The sequence below is a fragment of the Phalacrocorax aristotelis genome, chromosome 4, assembly GCF_949628215.1.
Source record: "Phalacrocorax aristotelis chromosome 4, bGulAri2.1, whole genome shotgun sequence".
NCBI classification, from domain to species: domain Eukaryota; kingdom Metazoa; phylum Chordata; class Aves; order Suliformes; family Phalacrocoracidae; genus Phalacrocorax; species Phalacrocorax aristotelis.
Window position 1 is genome coordinate 48,228,202 of NC_134279.1, and position 27,127 is coordinate 48,255,328.

The 27,127-nt window shown below is 39.0% G+C and overlaps 1 protein-coding gene across 2 annotated transcripts in view; it reads left to right on the forward strand.

The window, feature by feature from the left end:
- The window catches only part of SNX25 (sorting nexin 25), a 91,909-nt gene that overhangs the window by 41,407 nt on the left and 23,375 nt on the right, over window positions 1–27,127 (forward strand). For both annotated transcript variants that reach the window (XM_075091250.1, XM_075091251.1), the window contains exons 6-9: window positions 3,930–4,000; window positions 13,808–13,998; window positions 20,674–20,805; window positions 22,754–23,029. In XM_075091250.1, the coding sequence (XP_074947351.1) occupies window positions 3,930–4,000; window positions 13,808–13,998; window positions 20,674–20,805; window positions 22,754–23,029 (670 nt within the window). The remainder of the gene's footprint in view (window positions 1–3,929; window positions 4,001–13,807; window positions 13,999–20,673; window positions 20,806–22,753; window positions 23,030–27,127) is intronic.

Genomic DNA, 27,127 nt, shown 5'->3' on the forward strand with positions numbered 1-27,127 from the left:
AGAGAGATGGACCAGCCCTTAGTCATCTCAAAGTTATGTACCAGGGAAAGTTTACAGATTCATGTCAGGGAAACCAAACAGTGGCCCTATATGGATGAAAAAAAAAAAGCTTGATATTTTAGATGAATTAATAAAATGGTATTTCAGGTTGTAACTCACAACAGTGATCCATGGGGGAGGGGGTGAATCTAAAAGAAATCTAAGAGGAAGAAACAAATAAGCCATTGTGCAGTTATCAGTGAGAAACACGGTTAGAGTCTGTTGGGGTGATGGGATTGAGGAGAATGCTTCCAGTTTCCTTCCTACAAGAAATAAATTACTGGCATGTTGTTCTTAGAGGTTTCCCAGTTAGATGCTATTCTGGGTAATAATATTCTGTTTATCAGAAATTCCTTTTCTTGGTTTTATTTAGAAATCAGTTTTCAGTGCCTGTTCTAAGCTAGTGCATGGCATTCATGAACTGTAAGCTTCCTCCTATGACTCTTAATGTTGCCACGTAACATCTTGGTAAAGAACAGATATAAGTAGTAACAATTTTCTGTGTAGGCTTAGATTTGAGGGAAATTTATCCCAAGGCACTACAGTTGCTGGGAAACTAATTTTTTTTTAAACACCCCTTCCATGCTTTATCTTTGCAGATTAATTACTATCTGTTTACTAAAATAAACATAAAATACCTTTCTCAATGAAAGAGGCATGAGGCACTGATAAACAATTCCTCAGAGTTTTGGCTGACCACAGTCAAGAATGCTTGGACTCCTAGGTGCTCCTTGATGCACGCGACATTACACGAGAGAAGTCCCATAAGGCATCCATCCTTCCAGGCTGATTTCATTAAAAGCGTTTTGCTAGGCTTTCTTGTGCTTAGTACCAGGTATTTGTTATGGGGTAAGTAGGGAAAAATCCTCAGCTGGATCAGTGGAAACCTGTGGGTGAAGGGGGGTGGTGTTCTTGGCCAGGAAAACAGAAGAGTGGGAGGCTCTGTGTGTTGGATCTCCTTGTAAGAAAGCATACCAGCTTCCTGCCTTGCAGATAGCTCTCCCTGAAAGACTAGTAATGGTACTGGGGCTTACGAAGAAATATTGTATTGATTTTCTGCATTGCTTTTATGGATTCTTTTTTTTTAGAACTTATTTAAATGATGCAGGAGCTACTTATTAATTTTGGAGATAGTTTTGGATTCACAATTTGTTAATATCTACAGTGGACCTCTGGCATTTGATCACTTTATCTCTTGGCAGAAATTCTCTGTATTGCTTTGTGGAAAAGTCCCTTTCATTCTTAAAAGGGATGTTTGGGAAGCTGATGTTTGTTTTCATAAAAAGTAATTTGCTGATTTGCGAGGAGCTACTTAGTCTTCCCCCCCCCCCCCCATACCTTTTGCTTTCTGAAAATTTGGATTTGGGGGTGTGTGTGTGTGTAAATCCCAAACCAACAAAACTTCCAGAGAAGGGACCATTTTATGATTCTCTACGGAAATCCTTCAAAGTCATTCTTCATAATGTTTACCTTCGTCGTTGATTGCCGTGAAGGGAGGCAGAGTTTTATTTGTTTTATCAAGTTTCCACAAAACGTGTTGTCCCTATTTCTTTGAAGAAGAAAGTTATACAGTGAAATTTCACCTTCATTTCCCCTCAGATTTAAGGTATCATGGATAAATTGGAAGTCTGCTACAATAAGGAAGAAAAGATTAATTCTTCCATGTCAGATGTGAAATAAATTTACTTGCTCTGTCAGAAGACGACTAGAGATAAGACATAAGTTAAAAAGTGATAAGGAAATAAACTGGTGGATAGTTTTCAGTCTGCCTTCAAGATCAGCATTATGTTTATTCATTTATTTATTAGTATAGCAACAAAAGGTCACGATGCAATTCATGGTAAGAAAGACCGTTATCGCTGGCTGTCATTTTTTTACTTAAGAAACGAAGGATCGGGATTAATATAACAAAGAATAGGGAAGAGATAAGAGTGGGAAGATACAAGTAAGGTGGATGTGAGCCCATGATTGGTCCAGTTTATCAGGTACAGCTCACTTCTTGAAAATAAAATTAATACATCACATTTAAAGCTTCCTTAGATGTTTACTCACCAGCACCCCAGAACACGTGGCAGCTAGAATATTTGGAATAGACCTGGGGAGAAAGGGTCATGGTCTGGCAGCTTAGTGTTCCTGTGGGGCAGTGATGTACAGCACTGTCATGGAGTAGTAACAGCCAGAGCCCAGTTCCTAGGAGGAACAGGCCAAGTAGTACCTTTAAGGATGTAACTTGGAGCATCTCCCTTACTTAGGGTAATATAACGAGGAACAGAACAAAAGAGATGCTGTATTACAGTATTGATAATGAAAACATGTAAAACCATGAATGTAAACATATGGGAGTAAATTTAGAAGGAAAAATGTTGCAAGGTAAAAGTGGAAGCTACCTTCCATGCCTAGTACTTACTTGATTGATTGTACCTTTTTTGATAAATTCATAATGGTCACGGTTACATTACAACACCTGAGTGAGGTGAATGAGTGTTGTTTATGACCCATTTACAGATGACATAACCAAAGGCACCAAAAGTCCACGTGCGCTGCCCAAAATCATTTAGGAAGTTTGTCTGAGCAGGGAATTAGCTGTGGGACTTCTACGTGCCAAAATACCACCCTCACTTATGGGGCTGTCCTTCCTCTGAAGGATTGGGAAAGAATGGTGGTGGATGGAAACAACCAAGATACAGTAATGGCAGAAGGAAATAGGGTTAGAAAAATTAAAGCTTTGCAAACAGGTTCTCAGGTTTCAACTTGGTAGTTGAAGAGGTTGGGTAGAATAAAGATTACTGCAGAAAAGAAATTAAGTAAACCCTGGAAGTGGAGTCGTGAGCATATGCTGTCTGTGTTAAAACTATACATCTATACAAAGAAGCAGAGACAATCAAAATCCTAAAAGAGTTACAGGAGGCAAGAGGTGTGGGGGGAATTGAATAATATTGGTGAAAGTATACATGGAAGAAGACTACGATCCTTAAAATACCCCTGTCTTAAACAGCGAATAAGTAGTCACGGAAATAGCAGACTTCTCAGGAGGCTTCAGCCTTCGTCTGCAAGTTAACTTGACATGTGAGGTTAGGGAGCTCCTGCAGGAATGAGTTAAATTCAGTAGAATACTTGCTTTATTACCAGTGTTAATAGCTGCCAAAGTAAAGGCACTGAGCGGAGTTTGAGAGTTTGTTATGACCAGAACTGTGTTTATGAAAGATTTAACTGGCGGTCATTTTCTCTGAGTGCATAGTGTCTGTTAGTTACAAGATCGGTTTTACTTAGCTGATGCAGTTAGTAAACTGAATTTTGTCTGCCATTATGTGTAGTATAGTTTTAGGTGGTGAACAGGTTTTAATTATTCCCAGAGTGTTTTACTTGCTTTAGTGTAATACTGTTTGGTCGGTTGTTGGTTGGTTTTTGGTTGTAGGTTTTTTTGTTTTGTTTTTTTTCTCCTAAGTTATGTGTGTTCCCTATATGTATTGAGTGCATTAGCTAGAAGAACCTTACAGACAGCTCTTTGCTTTTGAACTAAACTCCTGCAGATAACTTTATTTACTTTTAATGGTAAAAGCTTGGCTTCAGATTGTGTTCACTATTATTAACTGGCTGTGCAGTGCCAGCAGTTGAGAGAAGGGGGCAGAATTATTGTTAGCTGGATATTTTCCTTTTGTTTCAAGATAAACTTTTTTTCTACTCTACTCCATATGCACACTGCTCCTTAGGTTGCAGATATACTGAGAAATTATTCTATTTCCAGGTGAGGAGGGGGTGGAAGTGGTTTGGGCTTTATTAATTCTTAAGTGTGCTGTATGAAGAACACATTGTAAAAAAAATTAACACCATGTTTTTTCCTTCTCTCCTCTCTTCACCCATATCCCCTACTGTTTTTAAAACTTTTAAAGGTATCAGATTGTAGTGGAAATAGTTCAGGCAACCACGATCAGCAATATTCCCCAAGTGAAGAGGCAGAAAGGTAAGATTCCATTTTGTTAAATCACATCTGTTGTTTTCATTTTGAAAAGCTGTCTGAACTCCCGACATACATATGCAATCAGTGTGTGTGGGATTCTTAGATTTTAGGAATGCTATGCTTTCAGTATTTCAGTTCTGTTTAATTTGCCTGATTCTTCCAGAAGCTCCCATGGTGTGATTATCCCCCCACCTCATCTTCATCTAAGCTGATGGATCACGAGAAAGGTCATATCTATGATGCATTTATTTTCAGAATTGCTGCAACTAGGATTTTTGGCATTACAAATTTGTATGCTGAGAATCTTGCTTTCTCTTTCCTTTTCATACAATCCATTCTTCAAAGTCTCAGTCTGTTCTCCTTTCAAAACACAAAAGAAGGAATGATACAGCATAATTGTTAGACTTTATTTTGACTCTTCATTGTATTACATTTTTGTGTTGCAATACACAGTGCTCTTAAATCCTTCTGTAGTGTTTTGGCAACACCTGCCTTTTAAAATGCACATGCATCTTACATTTGTACTTATAGTTATTTTATATACTGCTTTTTATGGTTCTCAAAATGTACCAAAACTGTGGTATATCTTCAGGAGATTTTATTGGTGGCAAACTTACAGACCAAATTTTTGCTTGGACAGATATACTTAAGGAATACTAAAGAGTAATAAAAAGTAATGGACAATATAAGTTAATTTGACTGTAAACAAACAAACCTAAAAGATCTTGCTTTTATATTCTCATGTAATCTTTATCTGTCGGGCTAAAAAAAATTCCTTTTCTAGCTCCTTGTATCACAAAAGAAGGCTTTTAAAAGTGATTCAGGTGTAACGAAAAATGCAGAAACAGAAAATAAACACACCATGGTGGGGAATCTTTGGTCAGTTTGGGGTCCATGCTCAAGTCTCTGAAAGTAAAAGGCTGTCAACATTGATATACCTTTTGCTTATATTCTACAAGAGAGCTAGATGTGCATTCCTGTAGGATAACCTGCTTGTGTCAAACCAAGGCAAAAGGAAAAGTCGCCATTGGTTTTGCTTGAGTGTATATTACAGAAAGAGATATTGATATTTCTCAGATGCAAGTGAATGGAAAACCTGTTTCATAAAGTAATAAAATGAAAACAGGGAAGTTAACTCTGAGTACATTACGAAAAATCAATCTTGCTATACCTGTATTTCCATTTGTGCTGGCACTGGTCTTTGATGTGACGAGAATTGATTTGGGGAATAATTTTATACAGTTTAGGTTCCTACAATTAATTACTGTCTCACTCTCATCTGTCTCATTTGGGTTTATCTAGTTAACTATCCACTGTTCTAAACCGTGAACAGAAGATGTTTTACTGAAGCTACAAGTGTCTGGTACTGCAGAATATGTATAAAAAGATTATTGCTATTTATTTTGCCAAAGTAGATCTGGTTCCACGTACTCCGGTGAAGTTGGTTCTGCATTTTTATGGGCTCTTGACTTTAACCTATATTTAAAAAAAGTCCAACAGAAATGCCACTAGCTGGTGCACTGAAGTTTTGTGGTAAAGTATTGACTTTTAGTATTAGTTTAGTCCTATGGCAACCTTGTATGTCATTTAAGAGTTGATTACTACTGCTGGCTATACTAGCCAGTGGGGCAGTTCTGGCTAAACCTTTTATTGAATAGCCAATGGTTATTCACGTTGTGCCTGAAGAAAGAAGTGATGTGTGTTGCTTGACACATATGGAACAATATGTCCAACAGAGGCGTACAAAACAATCTTGCTATAGTTCACGCAAATTTAAGGCAGATTTCTAATGTATTTTGAGTTATTTCACTAAGGTTTTCGTTTACCAAAAATTTTCAGGCTCAGTCTACGTACAGTAAACTTTCAGAGGGCTGTCACAACTGTAGAGGGTTAAGATCTTGTTCTGAAGGCTTTTTTGTGTCTTGTTTTTCCTGAAGTAGATGGAGACATTTTTCCTAATGTAGTAATGAATCTGACATGTTCCTGAATTTTAAGAAGAAATGATTAAGGAAAAAAAAGCCGTGCTACCTTCCTTAAAACAAAACAAAGCCAACAAAAAAAAAACCTGCACAGCTCACTGCTGATATAAAGATTGTTGAACTCTTATAGAACAGGCTACCACATTACTTATGTCACCTTTCGATGTTTCCCTTTCTGGATGCCACAGCATACTGCTGCCCCTGCAACAGCTGGATTTCATGCTGAATAACTAAATGTAAGCTTTATGCAAAATGGAAGTGTGTTTGCACAATCTCATTCTATTTTTCTCTTTTCAACCTTCCCTCAATACCTGCTTCATATCTGTAATAATGTGTGTGAGCCTGGGTGTTCGATGTTCGTGACAGTCTCCCCTTTCCTGCTAGTAAATGAGGTCTTGCCTCTTATGTCATGGGCATCTCTTAGCTTTGATTCCAGCCTGGTGAGAGACAGTCTTACTGGTAGCTAATTCCTTTTTCCTATGACATAGTTGAGTCCTGAAAACATAACTGCTCTTTAGTGCCCGGGTGTTCAGCTGGAGCAGCTGAACTTTGGCTGGCCAGCACTCTGAGCCTGATATCTGCTTTCAGACTGCAAGAGTAGAGCAAGTGTAGAAAATATGTACATGGATACAGTCTCAGCCTCCATCAGTTTGAGGCATGGGAGCTTCCTGAGGCAGCATTTTCAACAGAAAAAGGTACAGCAACAAATGTGAGGAGCACTGAGTTCAGCAGGGGTGGCTAACACCCTGCAGCAGTGAGTGCTTAGCTCCTATCTAAGCAAGTGTGGTGCAAGTGCATGACTAGCAATAAATATGCTGGAGCAGGATTGTGTACCTTTACTATTGGTTGAGGAGACATAATTAAGTCTCTAAAACTGACCAAAAATATTTTGTTTATAAAAAGATAGGTGTCTATTATTGATGGATGAGTAGCCTGAGGACCAGGTTTCAGACTGATGACTTCTCATATAAGCTACAGTTGTCTGACTCCTTTTACTATTTTATCTGGTAAGACCGAAGTATATATTTAATTTTGGTGCCTGGGGAGTTGGAGAGGAAGGCTCGTTCTTCAGCAAGGACAGGGTTCTTTACACTTGATTTAACTAGTGTTGGTGCCACCTATCGGCAAAATATTTAGTTGTTAGGACCCTCTAATAAAAGCAGAAAGTATTTTAAAGTACTTCTAAACATCGTTGTGTCAAACCCTCTGTAGTAAAAAAATGGCATGTTATAGGGTCTTTTTTCTTTTCAGATTTCTATCACTTGACTCTTCTGGCATGTGAGCATAGGAGAGCAAAAGAAAACATACAAAAGCATCTGATTCATATTAAGCAGTAAGTTTTGCATTTGACTCCCTGAGAGAGTCAAATGTCCTAAAAGGTTGAGACACAAAATAATTTGAGAGGTTCACAGTATGATGCCTGTTGTGGGTGGATGATATAACTTGGGTGGCCAGGAGAATTGCTTTTGGTCATTGCTAAAGCTCAGTAAGAAACCTAACGTAGCATTACTGTTTTCAGAGGTGTTGATGGTTTATTTTTGGAGCGGTGCAGGCCACTGTAAATAGAAGCTGTTATCTTGCATGCTGACACTGCGATACTTCCCTCATTTACACTTGCACAAAACCGCTGAGTGATGTGTAGGTGTATCTGTGCTGCTTCTCTGACGTGTATCCTCCTGTTGTATCTTCTTCTAAAATGGTCAGGATCACTCCATCAGTGAGTGTAGGAGGAAGCTTGGGTTTGGGGGGGTGGGGGGTTGGTTGGTTGGGTTTTTTCTCTTTTTTTCTCTTTTTTACTCATCTTTGGTTTTTCTTCCTTTTGGTATTTTTGGAGTGTGCTTTTCTCTACAGTCATGTGTGCTCTGGTTGGAAGAATCATGTCTTTCTACATCTTAACTGTAAAGCTCTCTCCTCACCTTGCCTTTTGATAAGGATTCCTTGGAAGTACTGAACCAAATTTGAGCTAAACTTTGGGTATTTTAGGGTTTTTTGTTTTGTTTTCGTTTGTTTTTTTTTTACAAAATCTGTGTGTTTAAAGATTTGGAAGGACTAGAAATGATTATCTGAAAATGTTTACTGCATTTTGATCTAGTAAAGCAGTTTGTAAGAGGACAAATAATCAGGCATTGTAGCATGAGTGAGAGAAGACCTGAGTTTCTAGAAGCAAGAGTAGATCTTAATTTTCCAAAGAAAAGGCTTCAAAAAACAATCATGAAATAGTAACAGAAGTAAATTGGTATAATAATTTGGTGTTTGCTGCAATGTGAATAAGAAACTGTTTAAATACACTAGTTCTGATTTTAACAGACACGTTTTTGTTTCTTCTTTTACTGATATTATATTACAGGATACTACAAGACTTTTAGAAAGGATCTCATTTTACTAGCTGCTGTTTAAAACAAAAACCAATGAACGCATGTACCTTGTCTTTGGGCAAAACAGAGCAAATTTCTCAACAGATTTTGTGGTTGTTTTTTTCCACAACACTGTAAAGGGATTTGTTTAATTTGCCTTCTAATTTTCTGTGCCCTCCACATTTTATGTGACTTCACAGCATGACTGGAAACCACCCTTGGATGATGGGATGGTACGGGACCATTTTTCAGACACCATATTGTAATCTGACCCCAGGGTATCCCTGTTGAGAAAACTGCCCCTTTTCAAGTTGGGATTGTGAGACAGATTGAATAAGCAGCCATTTCTGTATGGAGAGATCAGCTGAGTGGCAGTAGATGATTTGTCCTGCTGAGCGTTCCCACTGTGCGTGTAGATGTCCGCCTTTATAAGCGGAGCTGACAACTGGTACAGAAACAGAACTGGCTGTGGGCAGGGTTAGGTACTGTGGTTCTGAAAGAGCCTTGAACGTTCAGCTGTAAAAAAGGAACTTCTCTTTTAGAAACTGGGGCTCCAAACTGACTTGGGTGTGTGGGTTGTGATGTGTGGGTTTTGGCAAGATGATAATTTGAGTGAAGTAAAATGGATACTTCTGCATTCCAGTACATTACAGATGCCATCTAACTTAATTATGACAAAACTGTATTATCCTCCCCCATCCTCAGCACAGGGATAAACACGCATATGCAATTATTTTTGCATAGCTTTTTGGCAAGGCTTAAAGAGCTAATGTTATGCTTGCGCATCGTGCTTGAGCAGTATGCGTGGAGGGAATCCTTGTGGATGAAGGTGAAGGTTACAGTGACTCTGATCAAGGTAGACTTGTTTATTTTGATTTGTAATTTTTCGGACCAAGTTTATAGAGGAAGTTCTTTCTCCTCCTGAGATTCTTTGTGTGTGCTAGTGATGGTATCGCATCTTGTCCATGGTTGGTTTGGAGAGATGCCCATCAGTGAAGGAGGGAGGGGAGGAGTGACCAAAGGGAACACAGGGACCTACAGACAGAGGCGATATTTGTCAGATATTATTTTATTGTATAGTACATAGTTACTCCCATGTTCAAATTTTTCTTACTGCCACTTTGATTTTTGTTTTGCTCAGTGGTGGCTGTGACGTGGGAGGCTGTGTTGCACTACGTATTGCTAATGATCAGTGCCTAAATTCTCTATGATCTCCCTTTAAGTCCCTTCCCCCAGATCTGTTGCCTGAAGTGTTTGAGATTTAGCACTTTTTTACTCATTCTCTTGTGTGACCGCGTTAGCTGGTTTTCCTTTTGCTTCTGCCATGGGCAGTAGAAGAACTGTGTGTACTGTTCTTCTCAAACTCTGGCCTGCTCTTGAACAAATACTTTTCCAGGCCTCCATAGGCTGTGAAAACATGCAGTTCAAAGTTTCTGAAAGTTCAGAGAGGTCTGTAATGATTGGAAGATTATATATAGAAGGTTATGGTTACTGTTTATATGAAAATGTTAAATTCGTGTTTGCTACTTAAATGCTTCAGCATGGCACTAAGTAAGCACTGCATGTGCTTAACTCGGCTCTCACAGAAAGTCTTGCAAAAATGCATAGTGTGTTGTGCATGTGTGTAGTTCCTTCAGCAACCAGTTAGATCAGTCAGTGCTGTTGTACGTGCTGCCAGGTGTCAGGTATCTGTAGTTCCTGAAGCTGTAAAGGAACAAGAAGTTGCACTTTCAGTTTTAATTCCAGTTTTTGCCATGTGATTTTGCAGTTAAAATGAGAAATCTTTGTTTTAAGCTGCTGCTATCAAAAGTTCATGAAGTACTACAATCCGATCTAGTTTGCGCTTTAAGCAGGCTTTACATATGTCTTCATATACATTATTTTCGTTGTATCCTTCGCTGTGGTTTATGGTAGTAAAGTTTGTGTGGCATTTGTTGGCTTGACTATAGCTTGCAAGGTCCAGCACTCTGAAAAACGGATGGTGTGAATATGTACTGCAGTTTAATGTATTTATGCATATAAACCTAAGTAGCAAAACTACTTTGGTTTGAGGAATCCATTCTCCGAAATGTCTTTGGGTTTGAGGATCTGCTCCTGGCCTAGTTCAAATCAAGGTAGTTATGAGTGATTCAGAAAAAAATGTGGAAGCTTTGTAATAAATCGCTGTAGATGTGCAAAAATGCACGGAATAAAAAAGATAGCACAGCTTTGCTTGGTAAGCTTGAACTCATTTGGACCATTTGCATTTAAATGTTGTTCAGTGCAAATTGAATTATCCACAGCTGTGGATTGATAAGCAGAGTTTGAAATTCTGCTTTCGGTACTAATTGCATTCGGATGCCCTTGGGAAGGGTGCACAGTACCCTATGGGGTTTTGAAGTTCCTCCATGGCAGTACATGTCTTATAAAAATTTCCTCTGGTAGGGAGAATTATTTTGGAGGAAGCTACTAAAGGACCGTTTGGTCCTTTGGAGATGGAGGCCCCACTCAGCAGTTGCTGGTAAACATGTATGCAAATCATATGAGGAGTAAGTGCCAAAGAAGCACCTCTGTTGTCTTGCTGGTAATGAATTATTTTGTTTTTAATGACAATTTAAAAAATCAATCCCCAAACTGTAAAGTTGTTGCTAGTTTAAAAAGATAAATAAAAATTATCCAAAGGATGCATTTTCTTTCCTTGTGTTGTGATAAAATAGTGTCTTAGTAGCGTGTATCGATGCCTTTTCCATTTCTTGGAGCTTGCTGAAGGGTATGTGAGCAAATACAAGCCTTTTCTTTTGTAACTTTATGGTTTAATTTGGTTTATGCAGTGATACCTGAATGTAGTGAACATCTTTGCTGATATTGAGAAATGGCAAAAAAGGCTTTTTATGTCTCAGTCCATTTGGAGAATGGATTAAAAAGAGAATTTCTCTTTATAGCTTAAGGTATCTTTTTGATAGGACTTAATATGAAAAAAGCAGAGGAGTTTAGATATGAAAAATCTGAGAATTGTCAAAAATCTCAAAAGGAGTTTAGGGTTAGGAAAAAAACCAATTATACTCCTAACCTTCCCCAGTTGACATGAATGCTCTGCCTGATTTCTATTAGCTTATCTTTCGTACTTTGAAAGAGGGAAGTCATGGTCAGTGTTTATCCACACTTCCATGCTGTGTCTCTCCTGCACTGCTGCACGTTAGCCACAGTCCATGCTGGGCTGCTCTTCATCAGACTCGTTTGTTTGTGAAGGCACGCTGCTGCCAGGCTTTCATGGTGACTAGTCCTGTTTATCCATGGACCAGGAACAGGCTGGCAGTGTGATCTTTGTCACCCTGCCCCGAATGTTTCTTTCATGGAGTGGTTTCTTGTGCATATGAGGAGCTGAGTGAGGCAAGTGTCTTTGAAGGATCTTTGCTAAAAAGTAATTAATCACTGGAAGCCGGTGGGATGTAGGGCTCATTAGTCTCTCCTGGAGGCCTGCTGCAATTACAGGATAAGACTTCAGGTAAAGAAGAGATGCCTCCTTTGAAAACCCTCCAAGAATGCCCTATTTTCATTAAGAAGGCTGCTTTTGTTTTAAGAAGGCTGAATGATTGTTGCATGGCACTGGTCATGGGCTTTCAACGTGTGGGTTTTCAGGTGTGCATTTTGAGCCCAAAGTATTTAAACTATTGAGAGAATTGAGAACTTCTAAAAATCATCTTAGAGTCAATTGCAGGAGGGGCAATGTTTTAATCCTCACTTTAAACTACTGTCCATGTGTTTGTATTAGCTATAAATGTTTTAAATTGAGGGGGAGACCTGTCTTGTCCTTAGGGTCTTTTCCTGCCTCTGTTATTCTCCTTTCTTTTCTCTCATTAGTACTGGTACCTCTGGTCAGCGAACTGAAACGCTAAATTAAATGCTTTGTTGACTTCCCTGTGGTGATAACATGCCAGGAAAACAGATGGCTTATTTATTTTTTTCATGGTAAACTCATTTTATCATTTGCTTCAGCGAGTATCATCTCTGTAGTTCACTATTATATCACAGTTCAGGTGCATATGATACCCATTAAAAAACTAACAGTCTTTGAATTGGGGAGGTTCCCTACCAACATACATAAATACATGCAGTGAATAAAGTGAGATTAAAAATATGGGAAAAGGTACTAGGAGAATATCTGTACTCACATTAAGTGTAGAAATTCAGGTTGCTCCTTGTACCTTGAGTTGTCCTTCAGTATACAAGTGACAAAACTTAGTCACATGCAGTAGTTACATGTGGCTTTGAGGGGGAAATAAAAGGATGACAACAGTCCTAAAAGGAGAAGGTACCTTAATGTATTAGAAATGTTTTTAAAATACCTATTTTAAGAAGTTCCTAAGAGATTTCCCTTTTTTCGTGTATGCATTCACAAACCTAGCTGTCTGGTTCTTTCCAGCAACTGTTTTGAAAATGGAATGCTGTTTTCATCTACCTCATTTTACTAGCATTTGACATTTTGAAAACATTGTAGAACAGTAGAACAGATATCTTTTTCTTCTTTGTTTTTTTTTTTTTTTTCTTCCCCCTGAGCAATCAATTAATCCAGAGCCAAGTACAAGCCAGGTACTTTGTTACCAAGCTCTAGATGCAGCCTGCAAAAGCAGGAGTATTATCATTGAACAAGAGGGAAATCAAATCACTGTGTAAATGTGAATCAGTTGCATCCTGCAGATATAAACCAGAAATTATTTCCATGCAGAAGGGGTTTTTAGTCTGCTTTACCTGCTGCTTCTTTTTCTAGGGCCTCGTAATTAGCTGAAGAGCGTGGAATGTAGAATACACAAATATTACACCTTTTATTACCAAGTCTTACTTAACTGACTGTCATCTTCCTATTACTTCACTATTTAACGGTACTGTGCAGTCTTGATGTGGCATTATAAGATGATTTTTTTTTTTAGTCATCTGACTATCTTGAGTGAGCTTTGGCCAGTGGTGTTGTCTGGAGAGGATACTGTATGATGTGCTGTTCACATCAGGCTCAAGAAGTCTGGATTTGCAAATGAGATGTGTAGGAGCGTGTGATGCTGGGCTGGAGGGGATTGAGTCTAGTCACTCACGACTCTAGGCAGTCAGTGTTATATTCAGTAAGGTACATAAGCCATTAGCTCCCGTGTGTTATTGTGCGCCATGGCCGTAGGTAACTTCTTAACTCCACCTGATAAATGTACAAGTCTTGGGCCTGGGTCTTGCAACAAGCTATGGGAAGAGAGCTGAGGGAGGTGAGATTTCACTGGACACTTGGATATGGATTTTTTTTTCCTGAACTGTTTTATATAAACCCTTGGGGTATCATTGGAGAATGTTTCAAAATCATCTTTCTGTTTCAAATACAAACTCTACGGCATCTGTGCTCATATGCATAGTTGATTCCTGAATGACAAATGCTTTGATCAGGCAGGTTGCAGAGGCAATGGTGCAATGATATTTTCGTGTTGTAAAAGACTGTCTTTGATTTGCTTCATTCTTAGATTCAAAAGGAAAAGAAACTGCGGCAATGAAAGCTGACCTACTGAGGGCTCGCAATGTGAAGAGGTATATTAATCAGCTGACAGTGGCAAAGAAGCAATGTGAGAAGAGAATAAGACTCCTGGGAGGGCCTGCTTATGATCAGCAGGAAGATGGCATTTCTGATGAAGGCGATGGCCCTCAGAGTCAGAAGGTATAAATTGAATAGCACATACATTGTCTGAAGGTCATTCTAAATGTGTTAGCACTGTTTCGTGTTAGCCTCCCTGTGATTAATCCCTTCTTTCCCCCAGGACTCAAATATAAATTAGTGGCTGCATAGTTTATCTTGGGAAAAGATAACTGAAGTACCTGAAAATACATACTGATATCTCAGCTCGGAATATTGCTAAATGTAAAACTTCATAAAGGATTGAGTGGCTTGTAAGCATGTGTGACTCTTCAGACATATTGCATGTAGCAAGTTACTAAGGATATGGTAGTGGCCTTTCTGAAGGTAGCAGCTTGCTTTCAAATAAAAGATTGCCATCATATGTACAATGTTTCTTTGGCCCTTGTTATATTTACTGTAGGAAATACCTGGGGGTTTTGCAAATACCGAGTTATTCAAAAACAAGCACTTAGCTTGTGGAAGGCAATTGACAAAATTAAGGGCAGTCATTGCAGAAAAACTCTGGTAAAGCTGTTGAGCGAATGCTGTTTTTCAACATCACTGTAGTCTGGAATTTAAAAAACTACTGTTGTATTAGCCAGTAGCTACAAAAATAAAATCATGGCTACCTATCCTTGCTAAACTTGGGCAAAGCACAGTAATTGATGTATTCAAATTAAAAAGATGATTTTATCTTTTTTGTGTAGGTAGAAGTTATCCCTTCATGCAAGGATTAATTTTCATTAAGTCCTTATAATAATTGTAGCTTAGTGGCACGTAAGAAAAACTTGCATGACAGAGAAATAGTTCTTATTATTTGTGGTTTTGTCTTTCTTGAGTAAGGTCTAAAAGAGAGCAATTCCCTACCCCCCACTCATCCTTAAAGCATGGTTTCAGATGGCGTGTCATAGATTGTGCCAAGGCACTCCTGATCTATTTCCTGAAGTTTGGTGTAGCAAGAGATGCCAAGGAGAAAAGGAAAGAGGGAAGCATGTGGCAGCACCGCGTGAGCCACTGGTGCCACTTTCAATGCCTACTGAGATGTTATGGGCTTTCCAGGATAGATATATGGTAACGTAAGGTTGTTCAGGGATGGGGTCAAGTAGTGAAGCTGCACTGAATAGGGACAGGGATTGGTCAAAAATATAATAAAATATAATATTATTATAATTGAAATCAAGGAATTCCTGTTGTTAATATTGAATGTTTTATGACCCAAGGGATTTTTGGTGTGAGCTGCTGACCCATGGGTATATCTTACAGATATACCCATGAGCAGCTCCATATTGAGTTAATGGTACTATTAACAGGAGTAAAGACTCCTTGCACGGGCACTTGTTGTAGTGATGGTGGAAACAATGGGATCCAGGGCTGCTCTGCTTCTAAGCTTTTGATGTGTTTCTACGAAGAAGTCGTAGAACGCCCTCCCCACCCATGTCAGCGTAGAAAATAGGAAAACTGCTTCTCTCTTCTATTGTTCCCAACTCTCTTGCCAGGAAAGAGGCTGAGGGAGGCTGGATGAGAGACAGAGGCCATGGTGTTCTCTTCTGAGCACAGAAAAATGCCCAGGGCTTGGCTGAGGGAGGGGACTCCTCACTGTTGCTGCTTCCCATCCTCTTCCTGCATTGCTGTAGCTGCAGTCTGAGTTCTTATTTCAAGGCAGCCAGTGATATTTTGGATGCTGGGCCCTCCTCTGTGAGCGGTATTGACTGAGCACTCAGGCCTTTCTCTAACCAAAAGGAAAAGGCGTTGTTTGGGATTTAGTAGATAAGATGGTATTGGTATGTCGCTGCTGGTGGCCCATAACCTCTCTTTAGAGCCTGGCTGTGCCGGCTCTTCTGTTAAGCTAGCACTTAAGAATTAACTGAAGAATAATGAGCTTGTGTAGAAGAAACCGCAAGTTTGCCTTCCTTTCTTCAACTTGCGTGAAATAGGTCAGCAATGGTGTTTTAAATTATTATTTTATGTAAGTGTGGTACAGAAGCTTAAATACATGACTAACTTTGGGGAATTTCTGGTACTATTTGGACAAAGAACAAATTGACTAGTGACTGGTTTGGTTTCATTTCTGCATCCTACAGAAAGCTTTCTCTTCCCTGCAGTAGTAGGGGAGTAATAGCATTGCTGGTAAAAGTCTTTAATGCATATTCTGATTATGGGCTTAAATGGATGGATTATTTGGAGCTGCCAATGTTCTCCTCACAATTTAAGAAACAAAAATTACATGCTTTGAAAACTGGTGGGGTTTTTTTTCCTTTCACAATAGAAACTAATTATAAAACAGTGTCAGTTTTCTGTTTGATAAATACATAAAAGTATGGGACTGTATGGACTTTGCACATGCCTTACCTCATTATCCTGACTCCAGGTTCTCTAGGGAAATCCTGAATGTGTGAATTATAATCAAATGTTTATAAGCAAGCAAGCAAGCAAACCACAGCTAATCTCTGAATCTGAATTCTGTCATTAGCTTTGATACTGATTTACACACTGCCCTGGGTGTTAGATTTGCTTTCAGAGAAAATGCAGTTTGAATTAGTGTAACAATAACGCATCTCTTCTAATCGACTTACAGTCAGTGCAGTTTTGGTCCTTTTTCTTAGAAACTGCACCTGCACAGTACTGCAGTAATTCATTGAGTTCCTGTTGACTGTGTTTATTCAGCAAACCGTTTGTTTGATCTGTTGTGTTCAGCGCAACAGTCACATCACTGCATCTGTGAGATTTGATGTGTGGAGTCACAGCATCTCCTTAGCAGAGCTGTTTCATGAACCATGGGTGGTAGGAGGAGCTCTGGGGATCTGATCCTTGACTAGCTGTGAAATAGCAAGGAAGCCATCTGAGCGTATTTTGAGGCACAGGCAGTTCATGATTGTAATCCTGATGGTGAAGAGTAAGTTGAAACTCCCGCAGAAGACCTTGCTTCCACCACATCTGCTGATAGATGCTGATTTAACTGGTGACTGATCAGATTTTCACTGTGATTTCTGAGCTTCAGGTTGTGAGATCACATTATGTCAGGGTACCTCATGGTACGGAATTTTTGAGGATATAAAAAAGTGAGTTTCAATCGTTGCTCCCCTGTTGCCTGAAGATGCAGGTTTCTTATGACAGAAGTATGTTCATGAACATGAGTCTCGGAATTCTCTATTCGTTTATGTGCAGTAAATAGCCAGGTACCTTACGTAGTATATGCTTCCTGATAGGTAACTAACAATTGCATTTAATTCAGCTACTGCTGTATATGACAAAGATATCCTTCTGATTACTTCCTTCTTTGTAAAGAATAATAATGAGAATGTATACTTTAATTTTAGTCAGTGTACAGAGAAGCGTTAGTTGATGTTTTTTAAAATGCAGCTTGGAAAGAGACACATTTTTCCAGCATTATTTTTTATATTCGTCTTATTCCTGTCTTCTACAAAAAAGAAGAAGAAAAAAATAACCACACACACAAAACACCAAAACAACAAACAAACAAAAAACAACAAATGAAAACAGAAGTCCTGCAGTCTGACTGTGTGCCATCATCCCAGCAGAGAACCTCCACTACTGACCCAAATTCTGTTCACCTCACCCATGACCTGCAGTGCCATTACTAACTGCACTGTGGTTATTCATTATAGGCCAGTGTGGCTGTAGCAAATGGGAACCTGGTGTGTTGCAAAGAAATACAGCACAGTGCATCTGTTGTCTGGTGCCTGTACAGACCCTTCCAAATTAAGTAGTTACTTTGTGTTCCTCTCCAGAGAGAGGTCGTGACTATCTTTAGGGAATGGCCAAGACCAGGTCTCTGCTATTCTGTGTGCATATGTGATGGATGCTGGTTAAAGCACCCCACTGAGGGGTGCATTTGTGTGGAATCCAATCCCTTCCTAGTATTTGACAGAGCCTGTGACCAGCTGTGGTATGTTAGGTACTTTCCTATTGGAGCAGGGAATGGATGTAGCAGCAGTAAAGCTGTTGTTTTTCTGAACCCAGAAGCTGCTCTTGAGTTAAAAGAACTTGGAAGAGTTGCTGTTGAGGCTGATAATTCTAAGAGGATATCTGCTAACTGGATATTAGATTTGAGGGCTTACACACACAGTAATACGTGCATGTGTGCCAACATAGCTTAGAGCTTTGTACTCTGATCTGTGGTGATACTGAGTCATAAAATGATCTTTTGCTGACAATTACAAATCACTGCAAAACCTCATTCTTTAAATCAGACAGGGAAGGATCCTCCACAGAATACTTCCTGGATTGCATGCATTTGATAACAACTTAGCACCACAAACCTAAAAACTTCCTTTGTCCATTGCTGTAATTGAAGTCTTAATAATATTTATAGTACAGTGTTTGTAACATACTTAATTCCAGGATAGTCAAGCCCTAAACAAACAAACAAAAAACTAAAATAAAACTTTGTGAGGTCTCATTTCTGCAAGAGAAGTTTAAATAAGCTTTTCTGTCCACTAACTTATTTTGTTGAAGTATTTCAGTTTGCAAAGTAACTACTGGGAGGTTTGTGTAGCAGCTTTAGTATGCACTGCCACTTCAATGACCATGGGCACCTGTGCAATGGGTCCTTTGTTAGGTTGTACTTGCCTTGCTCCCTGCAGCAGCACTTACCAACAATTACCTTTGGGAGTGAGTGTTTGTTAATTACCCTCCTTGCTGGCAGCTTGGGTAGGGATACCTTGGATAATAGGGGCATAGAGACCAAGGTGACCTCTCGCTCAAGAAGTGATGGTACGCGCTCCACATGGCGAGTGATTTAGTACCTCTGCTATCATTTACAGGGTTGACAGTCCTGGAGATGGTGAAGATCTCCGTTCACGAGGCTGGAAGACCTCCTCCGCTTGTATTTTAAATCATTGTCCTTGATAAAATGATTGAATAGAAAGTATGATGAGGCACAGCAAAGAGGCTAAAACACAGACAGACTGGCCTTTGAATTGTCATCTCTGTGTTCTTCTCTTTGGCAGTCTGATGACCATTTCTGTAATAAGCCTAGCTTCAGCAAGCCTCTCTGTGGTGTTCAATGAGGATTATAGGGTGAGCTCTGAAAGGCAGAAATTTATGTTGAAGAGCCTGAAGAGCTCTTTAGCTAAGAGCAAGCCATGTTCAGATTATATTGGTATGGTGAAGGATGAAGGGAGGAATGGCACATGAATGTCACTGAGGAACTTTGAAGATGAAAATAAGCATTTCAGCTGAGACAAACACAATTTACTTAAACAGTACCCAAAATCTGGGGGAGCTGTTTTAGACAAAACATAGGAGGCTACAGTTTTTGAAGAACCTTCTATAAAGTTCGTTAAGGAAGTGACTTGTGCTAGTAATGGCATACATGTACGTGTATGGGTTTTCCTCCTGTACAGCTTGAGTCCAGTGAACCATTTTTCCTAAATGTAGCTTGGTGGTAGAGCCTCGCAGGTACTAGGTTTAGAAAAATAGGTGGCCTTCCCAAAGAGAGAGATGCTGATACATAACCTGAATTGTATTATTATTAGGTATCAGAAAACCTGTATTAGAGAAATTATTAATGCCTCAATCTCAGTCGGAATTCATGTCTTGCTCTGTACTTTGCTATAAAATGCAAAGTCATAGGAAGCTAAGAGTCATTAGGCCCAGTGCTTAAGGACCTGCTTTTCTTTTCAAAGAAAAAGGTGCGGGTTGGATGGTGTCGGTGAGGTACAAGCCAAGAGACCAAGACCACTACCACTCTGGTGTATTTGGATTCCTGCAATATAAGTAACGGCACTAAATGAGCTATGTGAAAACTAGTTCAGCTGCTAGGCTGAAAAGTTGGAGGGGAAGGGGTGTTTAGTTTTGAGATAGTGTTTTGAAAATTGGTCCCATTTTTCAGAGAAAGCCAAGCTTGTTAATTTTGTTCAACATGGGAAGATCTGTTCATTTTGTCAGGGATGTGGGTTTTCTTCAGGTGTTTGTCTCAAAGAAAAGGCCTGGATTCACAACAACAGTAGAGGATGAGGAAATAATGGTTTTTTAATCCAACAGCTTAATGGCTGCAGCATCTGCTTGGGTGTCAGAAGCCTGTGTTTCATTTTGGTTTCTGCTTGATGTACACTCTCCTCTCAGGAAGAGTCCTGAGCATTATATCACAGCCTGTACTCTTCCCTGGCTGCATTTCTGATAGATGCTTTTCAATAACAGTTAATGGGAACTGGCCACCAAATTCCCTGGCTGCCAAGGTAAGGAACTACACTCCATCTTTTCTGTGCCCCTGGGAACGATTGAGATACATTTCAAAGCTCTGTGGCCTGTGGCATGGAAACTGTTGGTGTTACTCTGATTCAAGCAAAGAACAGACCGGTTAGCTTTCAGCTTCCCTCTGACTTGCAGGAGCACTGGGAGTTAAAATTTTGGCAATAGCATTTCATGAATGACTTGAAATGCCATATTAGTCCTTTGATATGTAGTCTTACCTCCTGGACAGAAAACATGTGGAAACATTTTCTGTCTGGTAGGAACATAGGCAGCTTCATCTTCTAAACACATAAAACTTGTTTTTTATTGTTACGTTTTTAAACAAAGGAAAACTATTACTGTAGAAGGTCTGTGCAGTTGAATCTAGTCCACGTGTTTGTGGGTTGCATGGTGCTCTGGGGCACATCAAGTGAAAAGATTTCCCCCCCCCCCCATAATGGGTGGAGAGGAGCTAGAGATAGGTGTTTTCCCAGGTTTTACTCTTAGTTTTCCTTTCTTCAGATTCTTCAGTTTGAAGAAATTTTGGCCAACCCTTCATACCGAGAGCACTTCCGAATCTACATGGAAAGGATGGACAAGATGGCTTTGATTGGTCTTTGGGAGTCTGTGGAGTATCTGAAGAACGCTAACAAGGTGGAGGAAATTGCAAGTCCATGCGGCTTGTACATTAACTGGAATCTCTGCTTGTTGTGATCTTGATGTTAGGAAATGTCTTTGTGCTTATGCTTTTAAAATAGTAGTACTATAGGATGGGTGCTAAGCGATTTTTAAGATTATTATTAGTAGTAGTATTTTTTAATGTCTTCGTGTCAGTGTTTGGGGATAATATGGCAATTAAAAATTGTGGACTGTTGTGATGATGTTTTATTGTTTTGTGTAGCAACATGACCTGTAAAAAGCATACTTGGTGTGCAAAAGTAGTAGAATTATTTCTCCCTCTACCAGAGCAAAAGCTTGCAGTAATATATGCCTAAAGCCAATATCAGCTCATGTGAAACTTAAAAGTACATTATAGTTTGATAGTCTGTACCTAAACTTCTCATCTTGCTAATTACAGGTAGCTCATTGAATCCAAACACGTGAAAATTTGTGCATATATGTCTTCTTAAATCCTTTTGAAAAAGAGATTTTCCTTTAAAAGACCTCTTTCTCTCCCTGTTCTGTTGCTATATAAGCAGCTAAGTTTCTTCAGAAATGCTGCACTACTGCAAGAGGGAAGAGACAATTGCTATATTGTAATTTGTGCTAAAATAAAGTAGGATTGAGAACCCCGAAACAGGGATAGGAATTATCACTTAGATTTGCAAGTAGTATCCTGGAGCAATGGTGCAGAGCAAGAATGTAGAGGACAAATTTGCTGTTTGTGAGCAGTGAGGTGGATTTTGAGGGGAAACTCTTTTAAACCTCCAGGATTCACACTACCATGAAATTCAAATTTCATTATTATCAGTTAACTTTTTATTCACTGTAGTTTTATTACTCTCCTATGTAAAAAGATTCTAGTTAATTGGAAAACACACCTAACGTCCTGTAACCCAAGTGGCAAATTGTGGAGTGTGAGCAGTGAGCCATTAATACGATCTGCAGAAATGGCTAACAACCAACTCAAGCTAGAAAGCTTTCATAAAAAGGGTTTGTGAGGCACTGTGAAGAGAGTTGTATAAATCAGTTCTGCTTTGCAAACTGCTTGTGACTGAGAAAGGTACTAGAAATCATTTTATGACCTTTCAGCTGTGATTTTTCTCTCCTTGTGTTCAAAACAATATATATAGTACCTTTATTTGAGATTTGCCTCTTTTTTTTTAAAAAAAGAAATTTTAGCATACTCTGCTCCTGTTGCTCAATGGAGTGTTAGGGTTGTCTGCCACTACAGGGGCAGCTCTGATTATAAAATAGCATGATGCAGCCATGTGGCTGTGATATTGCCACATAAGGCAGACAAGCATATTGTGCCATACTAAGGGAGTAGGTGAAACCTTTTTAATTTGGGTCAGTTTAGAGAGAAGGTCATGGGCTGTGCTGGGTTACTTCCTCTCTTTCCTGTTCATTACTTCCACGTTCAGTCCTGTGCACTGTTCTGTACTCAGTGGAAACACTAGGCCTTGTGTACTGGTAAATGTCTCTTCAGGTGTGCTTTTTTTCTTTTTTTTCCCCCCTCAAAAATTAATTAGTCACAAAAGAAGTGAGTTGATCCTGATCAGCAGAAGAGCCGATGCAGCTGAACTCTACAATCTGAACTTAAAATGGTGACCACAATGTTGCTCTAGCACTTTTTTTCCTTTTAATACCAGCTTTTGGAGAATACTTTTTAAAAAACAGTGGCTATGGAAGCTATGGTAACTTTAGAGCACAGCTGTTTCTTCACTTAGCAAATATTGATATTTATCTTGTGAAATTGACTGCTTAGCATAGGTGCATGGGCAGAGTGCTTGATATCAGTAAGAGATTCACAGATGTGTTCTCATACATCTGGGTGTGAAATTATCTTGATCATCCTTCAAATTATGCACCTGGATCCTGAGTCATCCTGATGTTTTTAACGTTTTATTATTCTCCCTCTCTCCCCCTCCTTGCTTCCTAGGCTGAAATACCTCTACTGGTGAGTGAAATTTATCAGAATTTTTTTGTGGAAAGCAGAGAAATACCTGTGGAAAAATCCCTTTATAAAGAAATACAGCAAAGTCTCGTGGGAAATAAAGGCATTGAAGTATTCTACAGAATTCAGGCAGATGTTTACGAAACTCTAAAGGACAGATATTACCCCTCATTCATTGTCAGTGATTTATATGAGAGATCAGTCAAGAAGGAAGAAGAAAGAAGTTCTGCTCAGCCAACTTCTGAGGACAAAGATGAAGTGGTGAGTCACATGGACAACTTCTTTCACTGTTACTGAAGGTGATCTGAAGACAATCCTGAGTAAAGTGTATAGTACCATCGTCTGTCCTTGAGCTTTGGGTTACTTTTTGGTTTTTTCCCCCGACACATTTATAAATATCATCACTCTTGTAGTTTCATCAGGTAAACCTGTTACGTTTACAAGCTCTTTGAAACAAAATGGTACAAAGTGACTGACTACTTGAAATCAGTTAAAGTAGATATTTCTGATTTCCAAGCCTTTTGTATTCCCTTTATTTCATTACGCTCCTTAGTATCAGAGACTGCAAAACATACCTCATGCAAACTGAGCTACTCTGCTTTTCAGTGAAGGAAATCACACAAACGTCAGTAGGTTTCTGTCTAGATGTTGTCTGTCCCTGTCCCCCATTAATTTCCTAGGTACTAAATAGGTATTAAAAGTTGCATAACAGAGGACAAAAGGTAATGGAAAATATAATCTCAGTGCTTTTTTAATTACTCTGTTGAATAAAGTAATAGGCTATGGTGGAAGATAAAACAGATTAAAATAGGACTGGAACTGGAAGTACTAAAACAGAGCATTCAAAATGTCATAAGCAGTAACCCTTCAGCAGCTCTCTTGGGGAAAGTTTTTTCAGTGGGTTCTCTAAATCGGTCATGTTTGGGCAACTTGTCTTACGTTTATCTAAGAACATTTTGACAAGAGCATCTCCCAGACTAGCGAGCGTCTTTCAGCCAGGCTGCCACTTCAGATCAGCGTGAATATCTTAATTTTACATGTGAACTTGCTCAGAACACCACGAAGTATAATAGTTTGTGTAGAAGTGCATCTAAATGGACAAATAAAAAGCAGAACCCAGAGGTGCTGATCTACATTCTGCCATTTAGAAACAATTTTTCCAGAACCTAAAGCTTTTGTATTTACTGCTTAAATATGACTTTAATTTCTGTAGCTGAGCTATTATAGTCTCTGTAGTCCGCATACCAGCAAATCTGCAGAGGTGAGCACCTACAAGTAAATTACTTCCAATATGAACTTTTAGAGCTTGCTGAATTTTTCATTGTTTGTTTTTTCCCTGTATTCTTGATAAAAGATTCAAGACACGTTTCCCCCTTTTCTCACTTGCTCACTCAGCTATGTGTTGAAGGCGGTAGGTACTTCACAGATTTTCTGTCCTTGTGTTTGCAATCACTGGGGTTTTGAGAAAAGACTCTTACTGATTTTGTCCAGAATTTTATATAAGTATTAAAAGTTGTGTCTTTGAATCTCTCTATATATTTTATTCAGAGTCTAACAGAGATAATTGTTTTGATAAGAAAACTGACACAACACTTTAGGACTAGCTGTCCTCTGTCAGATAACATTTTCTATAGCTGCAGAAAAGTTAGATTTTTGACATCAGCATCATCTGTCCTTCCTCTGAGTCCTTGGATATATATGTGCCAGATTTGAAGGCTGTGTCTGCTGTGAAACCTTGAAGACCTAATATATTGCCAAGTTTGTTTATATGGTTAAAGCTTTTTCTTTTTTGCATTTTTAACAACAAATTAAGTATGAAGTTGTATATATGGTTAGAGCATCTCTTGAATAGAGCAGTCCTAATTGCTCAGTGCCATGCTTCAGGGTCTCTGAGGTGACAATAAATTATAAGGAATTCTTCTTTCTGAAGCTTCCAGTGGGCTTTCATATGTTGGTGAAAATGCACTACTGGCTAAAAGGTTTGGGGATTTTTTTTCCTCTCCCCATGTACAGGGAATCATAGCTGAGAAATCTGGTGTTTCTGGATGGATCCATATTGTTAGCAAATACTAATTGTTTTCATCCTAGTTTGTGTTTTGGAGGTCTATGTCCTCACTTTCTGGGCCACTGTGGGAGTTACCTATGTTAATTTTCTATAAATTTCACTATTACAGCTGGAGAGGTAAAAAGCCATGTAGTGTCCTTGTGGAGGGGAGGACAAAGGGCTGAGCCCTGATTAAACATGAGAAAATCAAATCAGAAGTTAGGAATCAGGACAAGGCCAGATTCAGCTGGTTCTGCGCGTGGAATAGGCTCTTTCTTCTTCCTTCCAACCCATCATTGCTTTTTGCTCCTTGGACAAACCTTCAAGAGCTCATGAGTAGACATAAAAATACAGAAGAAAGCAGTGCCTGCATTCACAACTTTGATGAAAGATGGTCTGGTGGTTGCATCGGTGCTGCGTGTGTCAGATTGCTAAAATAAGCCGAAAGTCTGCGTTCTGCAGCGCTTCACAAAGGAAGTCATTATCAGATAAGCAATCAGGGGAAAATAGCACAATCCTTTATGACCTAAGCTTTGAGTCTGGTTATTTGAGAATTCAAATATAGGTAGCTTGTTATCTTGTAATTCTAGCATTTTTGTGGTAAAACCTAGTGATTTAGCAGTGTTGTTTGCTCTAAGTGTCTGAAATTGTTAATGACGGAGAAATTATGTAGCTTACATCTGGGAGCAGAGCCTTACTGATTTGTAATTAATTGCAACCCTTTGATTACTAGAATCAAAATTCATACGAAAAGTCTTTTAATTCTTCAACGTTGAAAATAGCGGTTTTGATTCTTTTCGACCTCTGTGCTTCCCAACGAATATAAGTTTTTATTTTACGGCTCTGTTCAACAGCATTTTGAATAACAGCCAGTGTTGTTGTTGTTATTTGTATTATTGTAGTGCCGGGAGATGACAACAAGCTTCCATGAGCTGAGCTCTGTACACATGCTTGGAGGCAGTCTTTGACCTGAGGAGTTTAGAGGCTATGCAGAATAGACAGAAGAAAGGACGGGGCATAGAGCTAATGTTATTTACTCAGCCACAGAGCAGGCAAATGCAGAGCTGGAAAGGGCATGGATTTTTTTAGCCCAGAACTCCTGACTTCTGCATTATGTTACTCTCCCTTATGAGAATCACACTAAGGAGATTAATTATTGTTGCTACTGTGTCTCTTCTCAGGCTTTTTTTACTAAGATGTAAAATACTGCAGAATTTGCTGTAGGATTGTCTCCTGTGAAACTCACAGAACTTAGAAGGAAATCTCATACTCTACTATTAGCTCTTTCTTAATTATATAAAGATACAGTGTACTTAGTGGGAATATCATTAAATAACACAGAACTCTCGTTCAGGATATCAGATTCATAGCTTCCCACAGATAAATTAAGATATATTCCGCCACAAGCAGACCTCAAAGATCTTTGAACATGGCAACAGTAACATCACAGTGCTGTGCTTGCTGGATCTCAAGGTCTTCACGCCTATTGGGGGAAGGACAGGAAGAAAGAGGAGGCTGAGACAAATGCCAAAAGGTGTTAAAGAGAATTTCACTGAAGGGTGTGAAGTTCTCTATTTTTTTGCATGCCTGTAGTACACAGGATGGAAAAGCTTTTGGTTTGTCTGAATGAATATAAGAAAATTATATATGAGTTTAGGGTAATGCATATGTGCTTTTAACAAATTTTTATTAACACTTCTAAAAACAGTAAAATCTGTTTATGAAAAGAAGAGACTTGGTTTAGTTTTTTCTACAGGTTGATAAATCTGTTTTGTGAACATTTTTGGGAGGCAGGACTGTTTGTTTAAACTATGGGGGTTTTTTTGGTTTTGTTGGTGTGTCCTGCCCCGCCCCATATCGTTAACTTTCAGCTCAGAGCTAAATATTTGCTTTTCTATCTGACTTGGAATATTGATCATGACTACTAAGCTGTTGTTGCTTTTAAAATAAATTTGGATTCTTCCTCTCATTTACATTAAAGCCTTTAGCTTGGAGGTCATTTTACACAGTTGGCAAGAAGTGCCAAAGAGCTGTAGTTATAAATGGTAATGAGGCTTTGTCTGGTTTTTGGTTTTTTGTTTGTTTAGTTGTTTTTTGGGTTTGTTTGGTTTGGTTTGGGGGTGGGAAGGAGCATTTTTGGAGTCTTTTTTACCAGACTTATGTTTCATGTGGGTTCCAACCAGGAATATCTGTTTAGAATCCGTTATACCTACATTTTTGTCTATATCAAGAATAAGCATTCTTACACATAAAATGCTTATGGAGTAAACAATAACTGTCTCCTTTTTCATATTAATAATGCATTTACTCCCATT